At 45.6% G+C, this 21,946-nt stretch overlaps 2 protein-coding genes across 8 annotated transcripts in view; both read right to left on the reverse strand.

Moving 5' to 3' along the window:
* The window catches only part of ogt.L (O-linked N-acetylglucosamine (GlcNAc) transferase L homeolog), an 80,552-nt gene that overhangs the window by 37,603 nt on the left and 21,003 nt on the right, over positions 1-21,946 (reverse strand). For 4 of the 7 annotated variants that reach the window (XM_018229083.2, XM_018229082.2, XM_018229087.2 and 1 more), the window contains 5 exons: positions 15,665-15,835; positions 15,298-15,414; positions 15,050-15,217; positions 13,766-13,918; positions 12,288-12,594 (listed from right to left, as the gene is read on the reverse strand). In XM_018229083.2, the coding sequence (XP_018084572.1) occupies positions 12,288-12,594; positions 13,766-13,918; positions 15,050-15,217; positions 15,298-15,414; positions 15,665-15,835 (916 nt within the window). Of the gene's footprint in view, positions 1-874; positions 999-12,287; positions 12,595-13,765; positions 13,919-15,049; positions 15,218-15,297; positions 15,415-15,664; positions 15,836-21,946 lie in introns of all 7 variants that reach the window. The other 3 variants (XM_018229084.2, XM_018229085.2, XM_041572673.1) reach the window with 2 other exon arrangements.
* LOC121397011 lies at positions 15,774-21,941 on the reverse strand. Its single transcript, XM_041572675.1, has 2 exons — positions 21,310-21,941; positions 15,774-21,203 (listed from the first exon to the last, which is right to left on the reverse strand). The coding sequence occupies exon 2, from the start codon at positions 18,233-18,235 to the stop codon at positions 17,165-17,167; it is 1,071 nt and encodes a 356-aa protein (XP_041428609.1). The 5' UTR covers positions 18,236-21,203; positions 21,310-21,941; the 3' UTR covers positions 15,774-17,164.

The following is a 21,946-nucleotide window of genomic DNA, read 5'->3' on the forward strand; positions in this document are numbered from 1 at the left end:
CCAAACTAGTACGTTAGGTCAGCAAATGCACAAAGCCATAGTAGTGTTTTTACTAGAGGTATGCTCTGATGGCTATTTGCTCTGCTACAAAACAAAGGACATGCTATAGATCTAAACAGGGAGGACTCTTGGAAGCGGGATGTTTGCACTTCTATTGGCAGGAATACTGTTAAAGGTGGGCAGTCTGGATCTACTACACCACATTAGTAAGTAAGTGAAGAAATTAAAGGAATTGTTCAGTGTAAAAATAAAAAGTGGGTAAATAGATAGGCTGTGCAAAATAAAAAATGTTTCTAATATAGTTAGTTAGCCAAAAATGTAATGTAAAAAGGCTGGAGTGACTTGATATATAACATGTCAGTCAGACTCCTGCTTTTCAGCTCTCTTGGTTTACACTGACTGGTTACCCTGGCTACCAGGCAGTAACCAATCAGAGACTTGAGGGGGAGCCACATGGGTCATACCTGTTGCTTTTGAATCTGAGCTGAATGCCGAGGATCAATTACAAACTCACTGAACAGAAATGTACCATGTGGCCCTCCTTCAAGTCACTGACTAACTCAGAGTTATAGAGCTGAAAAGCAGGAAGTTGGATTCTGGCTGTTTTAATAGACATCTGTTCACTCCAGTCTTTATACATTACATTTTTGGCTAACTATATTAGAAACATTTTTTATTTTGCACAGCCTATCTATTTACCCAGTTTTCACTTTCACACTGAACTATTCCTTTAAGGCTTAGTAAGTGGATATGCACCCTAACAGATGGGCAACATCCATGTGTAACAGTCAGGAAGAACTGAATTCCATCTTCCAATAGGTCACCTTAGCAATGTTTCTGATTTAAATCTATATCCACAATACTTTCAACTTACTATTCCAGATCAGTTCCCAGTTTCACAGCAATATCCTCATAATCTTGCCGACTTTTAGCAATTAGCTCAGGGCAGCCAAGACATGTAAGCTGTGAAGCAGCCACTCTTGATGCAAGTGTATCGCCTACAGAAGGGGAAATGCAGCAAATGTTAATTTTATCAGAAAACATGCAGAAAATCATGCAATAAATGAAAGCCAAGAGATATTACATTGTAGATGATACAATTCAAGTAATAAAAGTAATTCATTTTATACATAAGAAAAACTGTACAGAATTTGTAATTTATTATTTATAAACGTGATTAAGCTTATATTAAATTTATGTTTTCACAGCAGTGCCCCTTTCAAGATAACCTAGCAAAGTCTTAAAAAAAAAAAAAAAAGTCAGCTTGGGGGACACAGGAAACAGTGGGGATATAGCTGTCCCCAATAGTAGGATGGTATAAGGCCCTATGTGGAATGAACCAGTGTCAGGTGCAAAATAAAGTGTTGAAATGGTAAAATTTTGTTAAAGGGTGGATAATAAGTCCACGTAGCTGCTTTGCACAGTTGTTCCGCTGAAGCTTGGTTTCTGAACTCCGAGGATTGCTCATTCCCCTGGTGGAGTGTGCTTTGATCCTGTCAGGTGGTGTCTGACCCTGTGCAGAATGGGCCCTTTGGATGGCCTGTTTGATCCATCTAAAGATAGATTTTGTAGCTGCCAAGACTTGTCGAGGACCCGCAGGCAGAACGAATAAGGAGTCTGATTTACGGATGTCCTGTACCCTGTGTAAGTAGAACTTGAGAGCTCTGATGGGATCCAAGGAATGCAGTGCTACTTCCTTGGGGGAGCTGGAGATGGACAAAACATTGGAGTGGTAATTTCCTGATTCAAGTGGAAGGCCAAATCTACCTTAGGTAGGAAGGAAGGAAGGCACTGTGCGGAGTACAGCTCTATCATGGTGAAAATTGAGGAAGGGTGACCTGCATGATAGAGCACTAATTTCTGAAAACAGGATTTTTTGATACTCACCGTTAAATCTGTTTCTCTGTAGTCATAAGGGTGACACAGGGAACCACGGGGTTAAGCTCCATCCTCCAGGAGGCAGGACACTTGAATAATTAAATAAGGGGCGTGCCCATCAGGCTTTACCCCATACACTGTACATTCCTCTTCAGTTTGTTCCAAAAGCTGCTATCGTAGTTAACTTAAAAAAAAACTCTCCTAATAGGCAGAAAGTAATCAGTGAAACTGAACAAAAACTCGACCAAACCGGTCAAAGCTCGTCAAGGGCGGGAAGCCCTGTGTCCCCCTTATGACTACAGAGAAACAGATTTAACGGTGAGTATCAAAAAATCCTGTTTTCTCTGTCGTCTTAGGGGGACACAGGGAACCATGGGGACTTAACAAAGCAGTCCCAAACAGCAGGGTGGGAACGAGCTAACAGTAAAGTACGTGGTTGCAGAGTTAGGAAATCACTGACTGCAGCACCTTACGTCCGAGGGCAGCCTCGGCGGAAGAAAATGTATCGACTTTGTAAAATTTAGAGAATGTGTGAGCGGAGGACCAGGTAGCCGCCCTACAGATCTGTTCCAAGGAAGCAGAGTTTCACCATGCCCAGGAGGCTCCCACCGCTCTGGTGGAGTGAGCCCTGAGTCCTTCAGGCGGTGATCTTGCCTTTGCGGAATATGCTTGTTTTATGGATTCTCTAATCCACCTTGATATAGTCGACTTGGAAGCTGCCTGACCCCGACGGGGGCCGGATGGGATGACGAACAGAGCTTGAGACTTTCGGAAAGGTTTTGATCGTTCCCCATACCATCTTAGTGCTCCAACAACATCCAGATTATGGATTCTACGTTCCTTATCATTCTTAGGGTCTGGGCATAGAGACGGAAGAACAATTTCTTGGTTTACATGAAACGCCGATACTACCTTGGGTAGAAATTCAGGAATCGTGCGGAGAACGGCCTTATCCTTGTGGAAAATTAGGTAAGGAGGAACACACGACAGGGCGCTAATCTTAGACACTCTTCTAGTCGATGATATTGCTACTAGAAACACCACCTTGTAGGTTATCCATGTATCGGATATTGCATGCATTGGCTCAAATGGAGGATCCAGCATTGCCTCCAGCACTACATTGAGGTCCCAGCTAGCAACTGGTGGCTTGAAAGGCGGCATGATATGAGCCACTCCTTGTAGAAACGTGCGGATCAAGTCTTCATTCGCTAACCGAGATTGAAACAGAATTGACAGGGCCAACACCTGGACTTTAAGAGAACTGAGCTTGAGACCCAGTTGTAGCCCCTGTTGTAGAAAGGATAATATCTTAGGCAATTGCAGTTCCAGAAACGGAAAATGTGATTCTTCGCACCACTTGGAGTAGGACTGCCAAACCCTGTGATATGACTTGGCCGATGAAGCTTTTCGAGCCTTCAGCATAGTGGTTATGACCTTCTCATCTAATCCTTGTCTCTGCCAAACGGACCTCTCAATAGCCATCCCGTCAAAGCGAAGAGACCCGGGTTGTGGTGAGCTATGGGACCCTGCTGAAGCAGGTCTGGCCTGCATTTTAGCCGAAGTGGTTGCGCTACGGACATCTCCTGCAGGTCGGTGAACCAAGTTCTCCGAGGCCAGTATGGGGCCACTGTTATTACTGTTGATAGAGATTGCTTGATCTTCTTCAGAACCCTTGGCAGCATGGGGAGCGGCGGAAAGACATATGCGAGGTTGAACTGCCAGTGCTGCGTCATGGCATCCACCCCCACTGCTAATGGGTCTCTGCAGCGGCCGAAAAACCTTGTTACTTTTCGATTGTCTCTTGATGCCATTAGATCTATGCTGGGAGTCCCCCATTGATCTACAAGCTCTTGGAATGTCTCTGGATGTAGTTCCCATTCCCCGGGGTCCAGCTGATTCCGACTGAGAAAGTCCGCTTTTGTGTTGGACACTCCCAGAATATGTATTGCAGACAACTTTACTGAATTGATTTCTGCCCAGAGCAGAATCTGCCTGGCTTCCGTCAGCGCGGCCCGACTTCTTGTTCCTGCCTGACGATTTATGTACGCCACTGTTGTCGCGTTGTCGCTTTGAATGCGTATTGGGCATGCTCTGAGGTGATCTTCCCATTGAATTAGGGCCAGCTTCACTGCTCTCAGTTCCAGAATGTTTATTGGTAGTCTGGCTTCCTCCGGAGACCATCGACCTTGTGCTGACTGCTTGTCCCATGTCGCCCCCCATACCTTGAGGCTGGCATCCGTGGATATCACCACCCATTCCGGAATTGCCCATGATTGACCCCTGGCTAGGTTCTCGGGGCTCAACCACCATTGAAGTGCCGTCCTTGTCTGCTGCGACAGGAGTCGAGAAAGAGATCCCCCTTTCCATGTTGCTAGGATACTGGCTTGAAGAGGTCGCAGGTGTATTTGTGCAAATGGAACTGCTTCTATGGCTGAGACCATTGTTCCCAACACTTGCATTGCTTTGTGTATCGTCGTGGTTTGACTGGTGATTAAGTAGCGGACTTGGTCTCTGATTCTGGTCTGCTTGTCTGTGGGTAAGCTCACAGTTTGCTCTATCGTGTCGAACTCCAGGCCTAGAAACATCATTCTGTGACTGGGCTCCGTGTTGGACTTGGACCAGTTGACAGTCCATCCGAAGCTCTGGAGTAATCGCACCGCCTTGTTCAGGTCCTCTTTGGCCCTCATCACTGAACTGGCTTTTAGAAGGAGATCGTCCAGATAAGGTGTCACTGAAATCTCCTGTAGCCTTAAGGTGGCCGCTGTTGCTGCCATCAACTTTGTAAAGACTCTGGGGGCGGACGACAGACCGAACGGAAGTGCCACAAATTGGAAGTGCTTGTTCTTGAAGGCAAAACGTAAATAACGATGATGGGGCGGCCATATCGGGACATGAAGGTATGCATCCTTTATATCCAGGGACATCAACAGTTGCCCCTGTTCCATCCCCCAAATGACTGATCTCAATGTTTCCATCTTGAACTTTACCGATCGGATGAATTTGTTGAGACCCTTGAGATCGAGCACTGGTCTGACCGATCCATCCCTCTTTGGCACTGTAAAAAGGTTTGAGTAGAAACCTGAGAATCTCTCCGTAGGTGGTACTGGACTGATTACTCCGGACCGCTCTAGTCTTTCTATACATTCTAGGAAAGCTAGTGCCTTCTGCGGACTGTGAGGAACCCTGGACATGAAAAATCTTTTGGGGGGCATGGTTTTGAAATCTAGGTGATATCCTTCTGTCACAATTACTTTTACCCATACATCCGAAGAATGATGTATCCATTCCTCCCGGAATCGAAGTAACTTGCCCCCTATTTTTTCCAACGATTCCGGAGGGACTGCCCCGTCAGGCTGAGGCGGGCTTCTCTCATGTGGGTTTGATGTGTGGCCTGTTGGCCACACATGTGGACCGACTTTTGTCTCCCGTCTTTGACCGAAAGTGAGATCGCTGTGGGGAGTTGCTTCGTCTATTAAATCTGCCACTTTGGCCACGAAAAAATTTTCCCCTTCTATTTGAGGTGGTTGCTCTACTTCTGGCCTGCGGTAGGAAGGTACTCTTACCCCCCGTCGCTTGGGAGATAATTTTCTCTAACTCCTCCCCGAACAGTCTTTGCCCCTTAAAGGGAAGTGAAGTCAGCGACTTCTTGGAGCTGACATTCGCCGACCAATTCTTGAGCCATAAAGTTCTGCGTGCCGCAACGGACAAGGCCGACGTCCGGGCCGTGACTTGTGAAGTGTCCAGAGTGGCATCACAAAGATAGCTAGATGCCTCAGCAATAGCCTGTGCCGATTCTAACAGCTCCTGTCGCGAGGTACCACTCTGAATGTCTTTAACCAGAGCTTCTGACCATGCCTGAACAGCCCTGGACACAGCGTCGAACCTGCAGATAGGTAAATTGCACGTAAAAACCCCTCCAGCCGTCTGTCTGAGGAATCTTTAAAAGCTGCTGCATCTGTGACTGGCAGTGTAGTGGACTTTGAAAGTCTAGACACAGGAGCATCAACTACTGGTGGGTTAGACCAAACATTCACTAGTTCTTTAGGAAATGGATATCGTTTATTAAACTTTTTATTCGTCTGAAATTTGTGTTCAGGTGAGTCCCACTCGTTCTGAATCAAACTTTGGAGTTGGTCATTCTCCGGAAAACAAACAGAAGACTTGTGTTGTCTCTTGAATAAGTTTGACGCTTCTGCAGTGTGTTTAGGCTTCTGAGAAATATTAAGCACCTCAAGAACCCCTTTGATTATGCCGTCTGTGTCATGTAGACTGTCACGATCCTTTCCTTCATCCTGAATCTCTTCCTCATCAGCAGAGACAGACCCAGGAGACTCAATTTCCCCCTCTGACTGAGATGAAAGCAACTCAGGAGATGAGTCGTCAGACGCATTAGGATTCCTAACATCCACACTAGCATCCTCCATTCGTCTACGTTTGCCACTAGTCCTGTGGTTTAGCCTCACTAGTGTTTTGCCTAGATTCTCCGCAATGGCAGGTAAACCTTGTAGCGCTGCCAATGACTGTGAGAGCTGTACTGCCCATAGGGGGGCAGGAGGCTCTGCTGCCGCTCCTAAGTCTTCCTGGGACATAACTGTTACCCCAGTTGCTTCTGCTGGAAGCCCCCCTGAAGCAGTGGTTTCCCCCTGCCCCTTGTTGCAGGACCTGCACAGCGGCTCCCCCTGTCCCCCTGGAATTTTTTGTTGGCATACAGAACAAGCTAGGTAAGTCACCTGTGCTGTTAAGGACCCCTTCCGTCCAGCCCTCGTGAACAGTCCCACTGACTTACCTTCTGCCATAAGGAAAAGGTAAAGTGTATTGGGTACTGCCTGATAACACTTATGAGACTTTAAGCTGAGTCGCTTCTGTCTCTCTCTCTCTCTCTCTCTCAGCTGCTCTGTGCTGCTGCTATGCTTTTCGTGACTCAAAATGGCCGCTGGAACGCACATGCGATCCGGTTCGCGCCAAACCAAGATGGCCGCCGAACAGACTGGAGATGGAACGCAATGCGTTCCACTTCCTGCGCAACACGGAGATGGCTGCCAGCAGCGCCGCAGCCTGCACCAGCATCCCCCCTTCCAGCAGCCTGCCTCAATGCGCCTGCTACAGCGCACATCCTAGGAGCTGCCCCATTTTGCAGGGAACAAAAAACGGACCAGGTAGGAGCCAATTCAAGCCCAATGATAGCCAGGCAGGGAAAGCTACAGGAGGGAGGACTAGGGTAAAGAGAGGGGGGGGGGAGAGGGGTAGTTCCTAAGAACTCTTAGGCAGACAGACCTGCTACAGTGCAGATATTGTGCCACTTACCCCCCCACACCGGCCAGACCCTCTGCTCTGAGACATTCAGGCAGGCAACGTCTAGGTGGTCTTAGCTAATGCTATTGTTGACCCCGGTGTGTAGCTCCTCGTAGGGGGCTGCCTCTATGAAAACAGGTAACCCTGCTTTTCAGGCCTCACCCCGGGTATCAGCTCAAGACTGAACGTAGAGACATGCGACGGTCCATCCTCCCGGGAGCAGGACACTTAAAAAACTGAAGAGGAATGTACAGTGTATGGGGTAAAGCCTGATGGGCACGCCCCTTATTTAATTATTCAAGTGTCCTGCCTCCTGGAGGATGGAGCTTAACCCCGTGGTTCCCTGTGTCCCCCTAAGACGACAGAGAAACAAGCTTTGCCACTGCAATCGCCAGTAGGAAAACAGTTTTCCAAGTAACCCACTGAAGGGAGACCGAAGCCAGAGGTTCAAAGGGAGGGTTTTGCAACTAAAGTGAGATCCCATGGATCCAGATTTTGTCAACTGAGAAAATCTGCTTCACAATTTTGTAGTCTTGGGATGTAAATGGCCAACAATCGGGCATGATGGGCTATGCTTGGAGTATGTTCCATTGCAGTGCTTTGAGGTGATGTTGGGTGAGAGCGACTGCTTCTATTGACACCACCATAACCTCCGGTAACTTCATGCAATATCTGATAGTGTGGCTCTGCTTTTCTAGTAGCGAGTTGACCAGTGACTGGAGCTGTGCAACCTTCTCTTGAGGCAGAAAGATCTTGTGTGTTAACGTGTCTTACTGCATCCCCAGAAAGACCATAGATTGGATGGGGATTAGAGAGCACTCTTCCAGGTTGATGCACAACCAGAGTCCATGTAACTTGGTCATGTAGACCTGGAGTGCCTGTTAGAGAAGGTGCTTTGATTAGTAGGTTGTAAGTATGGAGTTATGGAGACCCCTGCATTTCTGGTGACTGCTGTGACTGTGGTCATGATCTTGGGGAAGACTCGCAGAGCAGACGTCAGCCCAAAGGGAAGTGCCGTGAACTGGTAGGAAAATTGGCACATGTAGGTATGTGTCCTTGATGTCTAAAAAGGCAAGGAACTGGCCCGGACTCATTGCTGTGATGATGGATCATAGGGATTCCATCTTGAATCTTCATGGACAAATTAATTTGTTGAGCCCTTTTAAATCCAGTACTGGGCGGACTGATCCATCATTTTTGGGAACCATGAAAAGATTTTAATACTAACCTTTGAATTGCTCCCAGGGGGGGAGCGGAAGTAATTACCTCCGCCTGGATGAGGGAAGCAATAACCTCCTGGAAAGCCTTGCACTTTGCTGGCTCTTGAGAGACTCTTGACAAAGAATTTGAGAGAAGAGAGGAAAATTCTAAGTGATAAGCCCATGTCACGACCTTGTGAACCCAAGAGTCCTGCATGTTTGTGAACCAGGTGTCTGCAAAGTGGCGTAACCTTTCTCCCAGTGCCACAAGGCCTGGCGGGGAAGATCCCCTGTCATGGCAGAGGTACCTTTGCTGTGGGAAGGATGAAAAAAAAAAAAAAAAAAAAAAACTTTCTGCGAAAGCAAGTGCGTGCCTTTGGTTGTGGGAAGTCAGATTTCTTCGAAGAGAGGTCCACTGACCACTGTTTCATCCAAAGTGCCCTGCAGGCTGCTACAGACTTGAGCCACATCTAACGAGGCTTCAAAAAGGAACTCATTTGCCTCTTTGATTTGAGAAGCCCACTGGGATAGCTCCTGGCGTGGAGTTCCTGCCACAATTGCTTTGAGAAGTGAGTGTCCAGGGTGGCCCTGCTTACCTAGGCTGTGGCCAGCACTGGACGCAAGGACATACAAGAGGCTGTAAAGAGAGAGTGGAGAAGTCCCTCTAGTTTGTTGTCCATGTGGTTCTTAAAAGGATGAAGCATCAGGGACTGGCGGGGCTGTATTTTTTTAGTCACCTCTGCAGAAAAGGGATACAATTTATTGAATCTACAGTTTGCCTGGAAACGTCGCTCAGGCATGTCCCATTCGTGTTGAATTATCTGATCCAGCTGCATGTGAGCGGGAAACATGGGAGAAGATCTGCTGTTGCGCTTAAAGAGTTATGGAAGTATCAGAACTAGAGTCAGATTCCTGTAGGCTCTAGTCTCTAGTACGGATAGAATCAGAGCATCCACAGCCTCTGAGGAAAATTTTGGAGATTCCTCCTCCTATGGGATAGTTCCCCTTCTGACAGGCAATCATCTTCCCATCTTGATGGAGGTGGGGATTGATTGCTTGGGTCGTCCACACTCATCATCTGATTGAGAGGGGGCCCTGTGTTTAGAGGCCTTAGCTTTAGGATTGTCAAGCCGGAAAAAGTAGTTTGTCTAAAGATGAAGCTAAGTTGTGGATCTCCGCAGCTAACTGGGCTGCCCAATCAGTAAAGGCTGCAACCCCCCCCCCCCGATGGGGGAAGATCAGCACTGGTCCCTGCTGACTGCTCCTGTGTAGCCTGGTCCACTTGGGGGGGGGGGGTAGGATAGGTCTTGGGAGATCAGCCTGTAGCTCAGGCGGCTTGCATTTAGAGCCAAACAGGCTCCCTGTGGCCTGAGGGCAACCTTTTTAGGTACTTGGCAAAAGCTAGGTATTTCATGGATGTGCCCCTCCTGGAAAAATGGCCCTCACTCGTTCCCTCAGATGTGGTGAGGGAGTATTCATTTTTAAGTGAATAATAATGGTTAAAGAGGGGACTAGCCTCCATTGTGCCCTGCTCACTTCTACTGCGTTGATTTCGAGTCTGAGCCTAGAAGTGAGGCAGAGGGAAACCGCTGCTTGAGCGACGCGGCTGCCTGAGGAGTATCCGTTGCACACTTCCGTGTATGAGAAGGAACTATGCGAGCGTCAACGACAACGCGGATAATGGCTCTAAATTTTGGCGCACATTTTTGGTGTGACCCGCAGTGCGGGTAACTGTCCCCCCAGAAGCCAGTCAAACCCTTAAAGTAATGGTTGTGGTTCTGCCGCAAAAGTGGGTGCCCGGTGGGAAATCTCTTCACTTGCGGTTCTTAATCAGACTCGTTCCGTTTCCTCAACGTGAGAAGCCTGTGGTGAGGGGGGGGTATATGCTGTTTGGGTAGAAACACTGCAGCAGCCCTTGGTGACCCGCTCCCTCACTGTCAGAAGTCTGTGGCAAGGGGGGAGCCTGTGCAGATAGAGACACTGGTGTTGCCCCATCTACTTACCCACCACTGAGGGGTGACCTTCCTCCTGGCCAGCCAGCTCTCCCTCTGTAGAGAGAGAGAGGTGAGATAGGCTGGGTGATTCGTGCTGCAGGCACCCAATAACCCCAGGGACAGTTCCACGCTGGGAGATGGCAGAAAAGACAACCTGCTCAGTGTGTCCTGCCATCACCTGTAGCCAGACTAAAGCTGACTATTGTATAAGCAAAAAAAAAAAAAAAAACCAAGACGTCCAAAATCCTCCGGAGGACACAACGAAAGCTGATCAGGGCTCCGCCCACTGGAGGGGCATAGCCAGCGGAGTAGGAGCTAGTTCTTTTGTTGTGTCCTGCCTCCTAGTGATACTAGCTATGCTCCACTGTTTCCTGTGTCCCCCAAGCTGACAATGGAGAAATACTCTTACACAATGCTCTTGCTATGCACTGGGACTGAAATTCCTCTGCAGCAGTAATGACGGGGCATGCGCATAATAAACAGCATATGGGCTCTGTTAGATGGCAGCTCCAGTGGGGGAAGAGTCCCTTTTCAGAGGAAAGTACATCCTGCCTATGCTGTTAATTAAAACAAAACCAAATGCTGCTGTTTTGCTGCTTACTACCTCTCCTGTAATATGCAGTTAATTTAAAGGAGAACTAACCCCCCCCCAGAGATATAACGGACCCCTCAATTGCCCTCGATCTGCCCCATTTACCTCTCCCTCGGGTGACCCTACTGCTCTGCTTCTTGCGCTCAGCATTCCCACCAATAGGAGCGCTCATATAGGTAATACACTGTGTGGGGAGGGAGAGGTAAAGGGGGCAGATCGAGGGCAGTTGAGGGGGCTGTTATTGCAGGGGGGGGGGTTTAATTCTCCTTTAACACGAGATAATAAACTTTGTTTACACAGGCCCCTTTGCAGTATTTTGATTATAAGGATTATATCTGCACATCTGTATTCTAATCAGCTAACTCACAAGAACCATACTTATAAACACAGTAATTTCTAAAGATCAAAATGGCAAACTGTGAAACTGAAACAAAAGACATTTCATAATTAAAATGGGCAATAAGCATGTTCATTAAACAAAGGTTATAATTAATTATAACAGTATAACTTATAAACACATTTTTATCTATCTATAACCTGTATCCATAAAGTGTAAAAACTACTGCACTCAAGTGCCTTTTGCTAATACGTATAAAGTGAAAACTCGATTTTAAGTGCCCTGATTTTAAGTTTTTCAGCGTTTTAAATTTTTTGTGGTCCCACAAATTTATAATGCATTTCAATGGGTGCATTTCCCTGATTTTAAGCAATGTTTCAGGATTTTACATCAATTTTGTTCTGATGTACCCAAACACTGCTTTTTTTCCCTCTATGAATGTTATTATTTGTGAAATAGAGGTTTAAAATACTAACCAGATGTATATATTACCTTGATTCTGCCTGTAAATGGTCAATTCCAATTAGTCGGGCCCTTATACAGTCCTGCATCAATCACTTATTGCTTTAGGTTGTGTATGTGACTACAGAGAGGCCTTCCACATGCCCCCCATAGTGTAACATTAACACTGCAATTGTTCTCAATACAGTAAATATTGTATCATAGTAAAACAGACACCTGTGCTTTTATCCTTTCAGTACTTGAAGAAAAAGTTACTTTAACACACTGCCCTGATTTTACATTTTCCTGGATTTTACATAATTTTTTCCTGGTCCCCTCAAAAAAGTAAAATGGGGGGTTCTACTGTTATAATGTATAAAGAAAGTGAGGTACCACTGAACTGCAGTATGCATAGGAATGCTCATTGCAGCAGATACAATTTAATTGGCCTATCATGTTGCATGTACTGTTACACATCTCATTACAATGACAATCATATTACATTTCAGACACCTACAATCAATATTTATCAGTTAGATCAAAACTTAAATTACCTGAAAGAAAACAATCTTTGTTGTGTAACCCTAAACTTTCGGCAGACTCCTTACCTGGCATGGTGACCATGGGCGTTCCAGCCCAGAGCACATCCATGCCGGTGGTGTGCCCGTTGCAGAGTGGCGTATCTAAGCAAACATCGGCTAACTGCCCTCTGCGCACATGTTCTTCCTTAGGTGCAACAGGTGAGAAAATGATCCTGGATTGGGGAAGGCCCATATTCTGTGCATACTGCTGGATATTTGGCTCCCCAACTGCTGGAAATCTTAATAGCCAAAGGACACTGTTTGGGACACGCTTCAAAATCTAGGAACAAAAAAAAAAAAAAAAAAACACAAACTGTTTTAATATGTAGATGTTAAGCAGTGCACAATAAGAAGAAATAGTTGGGATCATGTTTACATAAAGTGTGTAAAAACAAAATTTTGAAGATCCCAAATCTAATTCATCACTTCACATGACCGTCAGTCAGTCATTCATTTCATTAGAAAAAAAAAAAAAAAAAAATGATGTCATTAAATTGAGTTAACATGTATGGTAAATCTGAACCCAGCAACCAGACAGCTGCTGATATTGCATACTGAAGAGCCGCTGAACCAAAAAAAAAAACCATAAAAAATAAAGACTGCAAAATGTCTCAGAATGTAACGCTATGTCCACATCATAACATTTTATTTAAAAGGTAAATTATCCTATTTAGCGCAAATCAAAAGCAAGCTTAATTCATTTTCTCCAAAGATTACCGGATATACACTAGCTAACTCACACATGAAGACTAAGGTTAGGCCTGAAAGGAAAATATTGGCAACTTCCACTGGCAGTGCATGATTAAAGGTATACTGTCATTGGAAAAAAAATCAGAATTCAGCACTGCAATCAATTTCTCAATAGAGCAAACAGATTTTATTTTATAGTTAATTTTGAAATATGACAAGGGGCTAGACATATCAGTTTGCCAGCTGCCCCCAGTCATGTGACTTGTGCTCTGATAAACTTCAGTCCCTCTTTACTGCTGTACTGCAAGTTGGAGTGATATCACCCCTTCCCTTTCCCCCCCCAAGCAGCCTAACAGAACAATGGGAAGGTAACCAGATAACAGTTCCCTAACACAAGATAACAGCTGCCTGGTAGATAGGAGAACAGCACTCAATAGTAAAATCCAGGTCCCACTGAGACACATTTAGTTACATTGAGTAGGAGAAACAACAGTCTGCCAGAAAGCAGTTCCATCCTAAAATTTCTGAAAGCACATGACCAAGCAAAATGACCTGAGAAAGCGCCTACACAACAATATTACAACTAAAACAAAATACACTTGCTGGTTCAGGAATTACATTTTATATTGTTGAGTGAATTATTTGCAGTATAAGTGTAATTTAGAAAACAAACTACTCCTTAAAAATCATTCTTTAAGCGAAGGATATTAAAAAAAAAAACATCCTTATTTTACAACACTGGAATAGAAAAATATACTTACATTTGCCCACATCTGTAAGGTAGAAGGGTCAATTTTGTAAAGCTGGTTAAAATTACAATACACAACAGCATCTTCAGGAAGTCCATATTGTGAGCGTGTGGTGACAATGATAGTACGAGGCACTTCTTCACCAGTTGCCGCTTTGTTGTTTATCTAAAATATTTAAATGACTGTTACAGCTTGTTCTGTAAGGTGTTTAGGAAACTTGAAAACATACAGCTTTCACAGTACATTTTCCTTATTTATATTTAAGCAATGTAAAGGAGAATTCAACCCTATAGTAAAAAAAACCTTACCCCCTACCCTACATAAACCCCCTCCCCCCCAGCCTAGCTGCTACCCCGGGAAAATGCCCCTAACTTTACTTAACCCATGGCGCAGATTCTGTCCAGCGGAATTCAGGGCAGCCATCTTCCGGCTCTTTGGTAATCTTCGGAATGAGAGCGGTGGTTCTGCCATTATTCGTCACTTTCAGCGCATGCGCAGTTGTAGCGAAGCGGGAAAATGCTCCAACTGCACATGCGCTGATATGGCACTTGCTTCCCGAAGAGAAGAAGATGGCTGCAGTGAAATCCGCTGGATAGAATCTGCACTGAGGGGTAAGTAAAGAGTTAAGGGCATTTCCCGGGGTAGCAGCTGGGGGGGGGGGTCTATGTAGGGTAGGGAGACAGGGTTTTTTTTACTTTAGGGGTGAATTCTCCTTTAATTATAAGTAAAGGCTATTTTTTAAATTTGGCAGTAGCAGAAGCCTTATGACAGACTCATATGTCTTGCTAAAGCTATAACGGACATTGTTGCTGCATCGTGCTGCGATGCTGAGCAGCTGCCACGACCACAGAAATCAAACAGTGTCAGGAATATTGCAGAGATGGAAGGAAGTCAGGGTTTTTAATTTTCATTATGCACTGCAACTCTTTAACACATCAAGAATATACTTTATACCTATTGTTTAAATTAGGAAATGTGTATGGTTTTTGTTCGTTCGTGAACTAGACCGGGCAAAATCAAACGGTCAAGTCATGTTCTGCCTTCTGGTTCAATTGTTATCCTTGACTGGGAACACTTTGCCAATCAGATGCAACTATTTAACCCCTGCAGCTTCCGCAATGAATGCCAGTATGCCAAGTGGCAAACACTGAGCTGTGTTCACAGATATAATTAGCTATAAAACAAAGCCTCAAGTTCTAGCCTTCCTTCTTTTTGAAGCAGACATACACTTTAATTCAAGAAAATGATACTTCTGCATTGTTCAGTTGTCAGAATATTATATACCCATAAATTTACCTGTGTTGTTGCAAGTCCATTGCTGATGTTGAATCCATTTATTGTTATCTGAATTTGTCCCCGATTTATCATCTCAATCACAGCTTCTGCTATGCTACTCATAGGAATCACTGGCATGCTCAGTGCTGAATTATTGTCAACATTATCTCCACTGTCTGGGCCTTTCATCTTTTGAGGGGGAGAAAAAGCCAACATGTAACCATGGACAGGAGGAAAAGAAAAAACTGGAAAGATTATAATATCCTTACCTTTACAATTTTCACATCAGGTAATGATTCCAGGAAAGCTTTCAGGTCAATTCCATTGAGTACAATTCTATTGTCATAAATATGGCCATTGGATTTGAAGTCTATTACAGCTTTTTTCTGGGGGAACAAGGGGATTTAGTCAGTTCATTAAAGATCATTTTAAAATATGCAAGCATTTCCAAGAAGACAAAAATCAATCCTGTTTGGAGTTGGATTCAATGATTCTTTTAAAAAAAAACAAAAAAAAACCAATGGAAATATTTTGTGTACTGCCTAAAATCTGGCAAAAAAATAAAAATAAATAAATAATAATAGCCAGAACCTTGTTCAGTAGTTCTTGAAAAGTGCCTCTAATTTGAGTACCTACCTTTAAGTGAGGGAACATGTTGGCATGATCTCCTATGAAAAATGTATTGGGCATGTATGCTAGTTTCTCAGAGTACTGTTCAGCAACATCAATAGGGGATGTTTCTTTGTCACTTATTATGTAATCCATGAATGGTGCTCCGCTTGTTCCAGGATACCCCAACCACATTGCCTAGAATACATGATTAAGAATGATGGTATAGTAGTGTCTCACTTTTAAACAAGGTAAAAACATTTCTCTGATATAATGATGCTCCTTGCTTTGCACAATAGCAATATATTTGGAGAGCTAACAGTTCAAACAAATAGCTAATTTTCTGTCTCTTATGGGAAGACTTTTAGACAGGTAGCATAACCCAAACAATCTGTTTTGAACAAGGTGTTAATACAATTATTATTATAAAATAAGGAAGGCCTGTGAAGATGGAAACAAAGGCAAGGCAATTAGAAACAATGTATCAATATTATATGTGTGGAATCATGTTACTAGTCTATGGGAAAACATGATCTGTGTAGGCATCCTTTAGAACAGATTAGTGCAATGGTGCTCTCTACTAAACATTCCACAAGGCTAGGTTGTAGAAGGAGCTGCAGATCTAGCTTTACCCCTAGCACTTACTCTTTTACCTCAGTTGGTACCAAAAAAACCCCCAAAAAACTGGCCACCAGGCATAAACAAGGTAGAACAGAAAAAACTATTGTAACTCAACGTTATGAACAGCTTAAATGGGTGGGATGTCCTGTGTCCGCCTGTCGGATTTAATGGTGAGTACATAAATCCTATTTTCTCTGACTCTACGGGGTACACAGGAGACTGATGGGGACTTACCAAAGCAGCCCCAAAAACAGCAGGGTGGGCAAAGGTGCTGTGAATGCTTGCCCTTAGGCATGCACCACTGCATGCAGTACTTTGTGGCCAAACGCCGCTTCCGCCGACGCAAAGGTGTCCAGGCGGTAAAACTTTGTAAATGTGTGAATTGTGGACCAGGTTGCTGCTCTGCAGATCTGTTCCATCGAAGCAGAGTTTCCCAGGCCGACGAGGCCCCCATTGCCCTCGTGGAGTGCGCCCGAATTTTCAATGGAGGCGACTTTCCTTTGGCTATATATATATGCTCTTCCAAAGGCTTCTCTTATCCATCTTGATGTCGTCTTGGACGTGCATGGGCCTGATGGAATGATGAAGAGTGAATCTGAACGTCTGATCACTTTAGTACGTCTGATCACTTTAGTATGCTTAGTATAACACCTGAGTGCTCTACGTCTAAACCATGCAATCTTTTCTCCTTAGGATTCTTGGGATCCGGACAGAGGGAAGGTACCACTATCTCCTGATTGAGGTGAAAAGAGATACCACTTTGGGTAGAAATGAGGACTTGGTTCGAAGTACTGCCTTATGTTTGTGGAACACCAAGAGTTGAGGGTCGCATGAGAGTGCTGCTAGTTCGGATACTCTACTTGCAGATGAGATTGCTACTAGGAAAACTACTTTCCAAGTAAGCCACTAAAGATCCACAGGCGATATGGGTTCAAATGGGGGATCCATGAGAGCTGCGAGTTCCACATTTAAATCCCAAGTAGGTGTTGGACGTCGACGTGGAGGAACTATGTGAGCTACTCCTTGAACGAACTCTTGGACTGTGTTGTCCAAGGCTATCTTGTGCTGAAACAGCAGTGACAGCGAAGAAATCTGCACCTTGAGAGAGTTTAACTGTAGTCCAATATCAAGACCTTTTTGCAGAAAAGATAGTATAGCTGGTATCGAAAGAGTCTCAAAATCGATGTTCTTCTCTTGACACCATGACCAGATTCTGTGATAAATTGTGACTGAAACTGGCTTTCTTGCAGGTATTAGAGTGGCAATCACTTCTTCGGAAACACCCTTCTTTCTCCAGATGGACTCTTCAATAGCCAAGCCGTTAAATTGAAGAGCATTGGATTGGAGTGATGAATGGGACCTTGCTGTAGTAGGTCCCACTTGCGAGGTAGAGGGATGCACTCTTCCACGGACATATTTTGTAGGTCGTGAAACCAAGTTCTTCTTGGCCAAAAGGGGGCTATCAACAAGAGATCCGATTGACGTATCTTCTCGAGAACCCTGGGTAGCATGGGAATCGGTGGGAACACATAAGCTAGGTTGAAACGACTGGGTCGTGGCATCGATCCCATCTGCCATCAGATCCCTGTACCGAGCAACGAAGCTGTGGTCTTTGCAATCCGCTCTGCACGCCATGAGCTCTATCTGCAGAATTCCCCACTTTTGAACTATGTCCTCAAATACTTCGAGGTGAAGTTCCCATTCCCCTGAGTCTATTTGGTGACGGCTGAGGAAGTCTGCTTGAACGTTGGATACCCCCGGAATTGCAGACAACTGTACTAGGTTTCGTTCCGTCCAGAGTATGATCTTTTCGGCTTCTTTTAGTTCACCCTTGCTTCTGGTGCCTCCCTGTCGGTTTATGTATGCCACGGCTGTGGCATTGTCGCACTGCACTCTGATGGCTTGTGTCCTCAGTTCTGACGCACAGTTGACTAGGGCTAGTCGAATCGCTCTGAGTTCTAATAGATTTATTGGCATCTTGGTCTCCTGTATTGACCATTTTCCCTGTGCCGTGAATCTGTGCCATGTCACTCCCCATCCAGAGAGGCTGGCACCTGTTGTCAGAATAGTCCATTCTGGGGTCTACCAAGATTGACCTTTGGTCAGTGTACTCGGTCTGAGCCACCACTTTAGGGAAGCTTTGGTCTCGTTGGACAGCGGAAAAGTTTGCCTCAGTAATCCCCTCTTCCAGCATCTTAGAATGTCTGACTGTAAGGGTCGCAGGTGGATTTGTGCAAATGGGACTGCTTCCATGGTAGATACCATCGAGCCTAGCACTTTCATGGCTTGTTGGATCGTTGGGCGAGGAGATCAGAGTAGACTGGATATCTGTTTCTGCAATTTGGCTTGTTTGTCCTGTGACAGGAAAACCTTTTGCAAAACTGTGTCGAACCCCAACCCTAGAAAAATCATCTGATGGGCTGGTTATATCTGCGATTTCTTCCAATTGATCCACAAACCAAATTGTTGGATTATCAGTTGCCAGACTCAAACAGTTTGTGCTTGTTCCACTGTGTTGGCCTTGAGGAGAAGATTGTCCAAGTAGGGCGTCACTTATATTCGTTGGAGCCTCATTGATGCTGCAGAGACCGCCAAGGACTGACGAAAGGTAGTGCCACAAACTGGTAGCGTTGGTTGCGGAATGCAAATCTCAGATAGCGTTGGTGTGCGGGCCAGATCGTGACATGTAGATATGCGTCCTTGATGTCTAAGGACATGAGCAATTGATTTGGACCCATACCCCGGATGACTGACTAACGTCTCCATCTTGAACCTCACTGTTCTGACATATTTGTTCAATTCTTTGGAGATCCAGAACAGGCCGGAACCTCCCCCCTTTTTTGGAACCAAAAACAAATTGGAGTAGAAACCGTAAAATTTCTGCTGAGGAGGGTACTGGAATGATTACTCCCGTTTTCTATTACAAGAGTTGTAATACATTTGTGAAATGCTTTGTTGGGATCGGTGGGTATTGTGGACATGAAGAACTTTCTGGGGGGGGGGGTCTTCCAAAAATCGAGATGATACCCTTCCGTAACGATTTCCCTTATCCAGGATTCGGAGGCGTGTTGGACCCACGTATCCTGGAACTGAAGTAGTCTGCCCCCTGCGGCCCTAAGGGGCTCACCCCGTCATGCTGAATTAGGTTTGTCTTGAGAGGGTTTGCCTTGGGATTTGTTTGATCTCCAACTTGGCTTGTTCTTGTCCGAGAACCTGTTGCGGAAATTGGATCTGCGTGAGGAAGTAGAACGTTTTGCTACTTTGGCCATGAAAATATTTTCCCCTGCGAAAGGTGTTAGCTGATCGGGACTTGGATTGAGGGAGAGCCTTTAAACGGGAGTGCTATCAGTGACTTCTTGGAGCTGAGGTCTGCTGACCAGTTCTTGAGCACCCGACGAGCAGCTACCACCAGGGCTGAAGATCGTACTGCTAACCGAGTTGTGTCAAGAGCTGCCTCGCTAAGATATGCGCTGGCTTCTGCCATTTCTCGAGCCGTTTCCAGAAGACTGGCTCTAGAAGTCCCATCTTGGAGACCTGAAATGATGGACGTCGCCCAAGTTTCCATGGCTCTACTAACCCATGCTGTGGCTAGCGCTGGGCGAAGTGCTGAGCCGGATGCTGAGAATACCACTCAAGAATACCTCCATTCTCTTATCCGTAGGGTCTTTAAAAGGCAGCTACATCGGTCACTAGCAGGGGAGTATTTTTTAGATAACCTGGAAACCGGAGCATCCACCGTAGGAGGTGTTGCCCACTTGTCGACTTGTTCTTTAGATAAAGGATAACGTTTAGAAAATTTACGGTTAGTTCGAAATTTCCTGTCTGGTGTATCCCATTCATCTTGAATGATTGCCCCTAACTGATCGTGTGACGGGAACTCGGTTAAGGTTTTGCGTTGTCTTTTAAACAGACCTTTGGTTTGTGTCTGTTGATCAGCAGGTTGCTCTAGTTTCAGGGTTGCTATAACTGCTTTTATGATACCCTCAACATCATGATGGGTATCTTTGTCTGTTACTCCCTCCTCTTCAAGCTCTGAATTGGAAATGGAGGAGAATACTTTGCCCTCTTGCTCAGACTCCGAATCCGATGACTGAAGAGGCAAGGCGGGGGGGGGGGGGTAACAGGTAGTATGCTTTTGGAACTCGTCTTTTTACTCTTCTTTCCTGCACTTTCATGAACTTGTGACAAATTTTTCAATGGAATTTGCTAGAGTTTGCAATCGTTTCAGCCAGAGATGGTATGTTTTGGAGTGAAGAAAGTGACTGGGATAATTGTACAGCCCAGGAGGGGGCTGAAGTCTCTGGATTTGGCCTAGCTGTAGGGAGTTTGTGCAACATCCTCTTGGGGGGGGGGGGGGGAGGCCCAACCTGATCCCCCTTGGTTGCTTGCACACTCTGTGTGCGCTGGGGGTGACTCTTCCCCCAGTAGACCAGATCAGCAGAGCGGCTGTGCCTGACCCCCATGAAATGTATAGTGACATTTTGTGCAATTATAAAATGTTACCTGTGCCCCACCTGCTGCAGCTTGTCCTCCTCCTCCTCCCCGTGTAAATAGTCCCCCTGTCCTACCATCTGCCATAGTCAAAGGTGCTAGGGGTGGAGCTAGAGGTCGTTAGTCAAAAACTGTGTCAAGGTGGGAGGTCGTCAGAACAAGCACACCTGACTTGCCCAGGATATGCTGAGGAGCCTGTGTGCCGAGAAATGGCTGCCAGCAGATTCACGGCTAAACGTGAGGGAGGTGACGTCATTGTGCTGTACTGTATGAAGGCTCCGATCCCAAAATGGCCGTCGGAGGTATCGCGGCATAGTGAGTGAGCCGCATAGCGCCACAGGTGCCAGTGGAGACAGGCCCTCTCGCTCCCTGCTCCCGACCCTCTCTCTCCCCTGCCAGAGTTACACAGTCAGGGAGGGGACGCGTTGGTGCCGACAAGACAGGAAGCCATAGTCTGAAGGGGAGCGGGGGAGAGGTAAGGCATTACGGGCATTAGACCAAATAAACAAGTAGAGCTGCAGCCTTTAATATTTAAAAATTAGGAGACAGACTCCTCTTACCGCAATAACTTGCTTTCCCGGCCAGAGTCCCTGCGCCACCTCAGGGGGCAGGTTGCGATCTGGAAGGCCAGTCTGCCTAGAGCGTACGGCCCCGGGTCCTTGAACATCCCGCGTAGGAGAGTAACTATGGAAGGGAACCCCCGACCCAAGTCTTGCCCCGGGTGTCAGCGATATTCGCTGACCTTAGAATCCTTTGATGGGTCTCCCTAGAGATCGATGGGTCCATCCTCCTGTGGACAGGATACTTGGAAAACTGAGGCAAAAGAGGAAGTGCTAGGGGTAAAGCTACAGTCCTGGTACGCCCACTTTTTGATATGTCAATCAAGTGTCCTGCCTCCTGGAGGATGGTGCTTTACCCCATCAGTCTCCTGTGTCCCCCCGGAGAGAGTCAGAGAAATAAGCATCAAAATCGAATGCCACCACAGAACTGGTGTTATAGGAAACTTTTTTTTTTTTTTTAAATCATGAATAAACATGGAGAATATGAAACAATGTATACTAAATGCTTTTCTTCTCAATTTCGTTGATTTCCAATGTTTAAGAAACTTGCTAAAATGAAACATCCACCTTTAGTGAATCTGGCCTCTCTGTGTTCTACCACTCTTCTTTGTTATAAAAATGATGACATAGAAAACCA

The sequence above is a fragment of the Xenopus laevis genome, chromosome 8L (assembly GCF_017654675.1).
Source record: "Xenopus laevis strain J_2021 chromosome 8L, Xenopus_laevis_v10.1, whole genome shotgun sequence".
Lineage (NCBI taxonomy): Eukaryota > Metazoa > Chordata > Amphibia > Anura > Pipidae > Xenopus > Xenopus laevis.